Source organism: Perkinsus marinus (assembly GCF_000006405.1).
Source record: "Perkinsus marinus ATCC 50983 genomic scaffold scf_1104296950606, whole genome shotgun sequence".
Lineage (NCBI taxonomy): Eukaryota > Perkinsozoa > Perkinsida > Perkinsidae > Perkinsus > Perkinsus marinus.
The window spans coordinates 1-1,259 of record NW_003209561.1 but is presented as its reverse complement, the minus strand read 5'-3'; the positions used below and the strand labels follow the sequence as shown (position 1 = coordinate 1,259).

Below are 1,259 nucleotides of genomic sequence, written 5' to 3'. Positions count from 1 at the left end.
GCTGCCGTCGTGATGGTGACCTCGTCAGTCACAGGGGCTGCAGTAGTAGGAACAACCTCATCGGTCACAGCAGCTGTGCTGGCCGGTTGAGGGGTCGTGATAGTAGTAGTAGGCTCAACAGGAGCATCGATCCTAGTGGCAGTCGCAGTCTCAGTAGCGACCGGGGTGGTAGCATCAGAATCATCCTTGTCTCTTCCCGGAGCTTCCCCAGCGGCCGTGGTGATAGTCACCTCGCCAGTCACAGGAGCCGCAGTAGTGACAGCGACCTCATCGGTCACAGCGGGTGTACTGACCGGTAGAGGGGACGTCATAATAGTAGTAGGCTCAACAGAAGCACTGATCGTGGTAGCCACAGTCGCAGTCTCAGTAGCGATCGGGGTGGTAGCATCAGAATCATCCTTGTCTCTTCCCGGAGCTTCCCCAGCTGCCGTCGTGATGGTGACCTCGCCAGTCACAGGGGCTGCAGTAGTAGCAACAATCTCATCGGTCACAGCAGCTGTGCTGACCGGTTGAGGGGTCGTGATAGCAGTTGTAGGCTCGACAGGAGCATCGATCGTAGTAGTGCCAGCCGCAGTCTCAGTAGCGACCGGGGTGGTAGCATCAGAATCATCCTTGTCTCTACCGGGAGCTTTCCCAGCTGCCGTGCTGATGATCACTTCGCCAGTCACAGGAGCTGCAGTAGTGACAGCAACCTCATCGGTCACAGCAGCTGTGCTGACCGGGAAAGGGGACGTGATAGTAGTAGGCTCAACAGGAGCACCGATCGTAGTCGTGACAGTTGCAGCCTCCGTAGTGACCTTGGTGGTAGCATCAGAGTCATCCTTGTCTCTACCGGGAGCTTCCCCAGCTGCCGTGCTGATGGTCACTTCGCCAGTCACAGGAGGTGCAGTAGTGACAGCCACCTCATCGGTCATAACAGCTGTACTGGCCGCCACTGTGGCATCGACAGTAGCTTCAGAACCAGTCGTACTCGTTGCTTCGGGAGCTGCTGTCGTACCTTCTTCGCTTGTAGCGGCCTCAGTGACCTCATCCGTGACTGCAGCAGAGGATGTGGAACCTCGGAGAGCCTCAGTCGGTCCACTCGTGCCGCAGAAGCACGGGGCATCCGAGCCGAAGCAGGTGCTCGGCATCTTCCAATACTTACAATATGACCCAGGGTAAGTTGTGGCACACTCTGTGTCGCAGTCATTGGCGTTGCCCGTCACGGAATTGATGTCCTGGAAAGCACAGAGAGCGACGAAAACAGCGGAGAAAGTCCG

General features: G+C 57.3%; 1 protein-coding gene across 1 annotated transcript; it reads right to left on the bottom strand.

Moving 5' to 3' along the window:
* Positions 1-20: 20 nt before the first annotated feature.
* Positions 21-1,130, bottom strand: Pmar_PMAR025158 (merozoite surface protein 2, putative; the record flags this gene model as incomplete). Its single annotated transcript, XM_002777923.1, has 1 exon — positions 21-1,130. A coding segment is annotated over one exon (1,110 nt), but the record flags the coding sequence as incomplete, so codon positions are not given.
* Between the last annotated feature and the right edge of the window lie 129 nt (positions 1,131-1,259).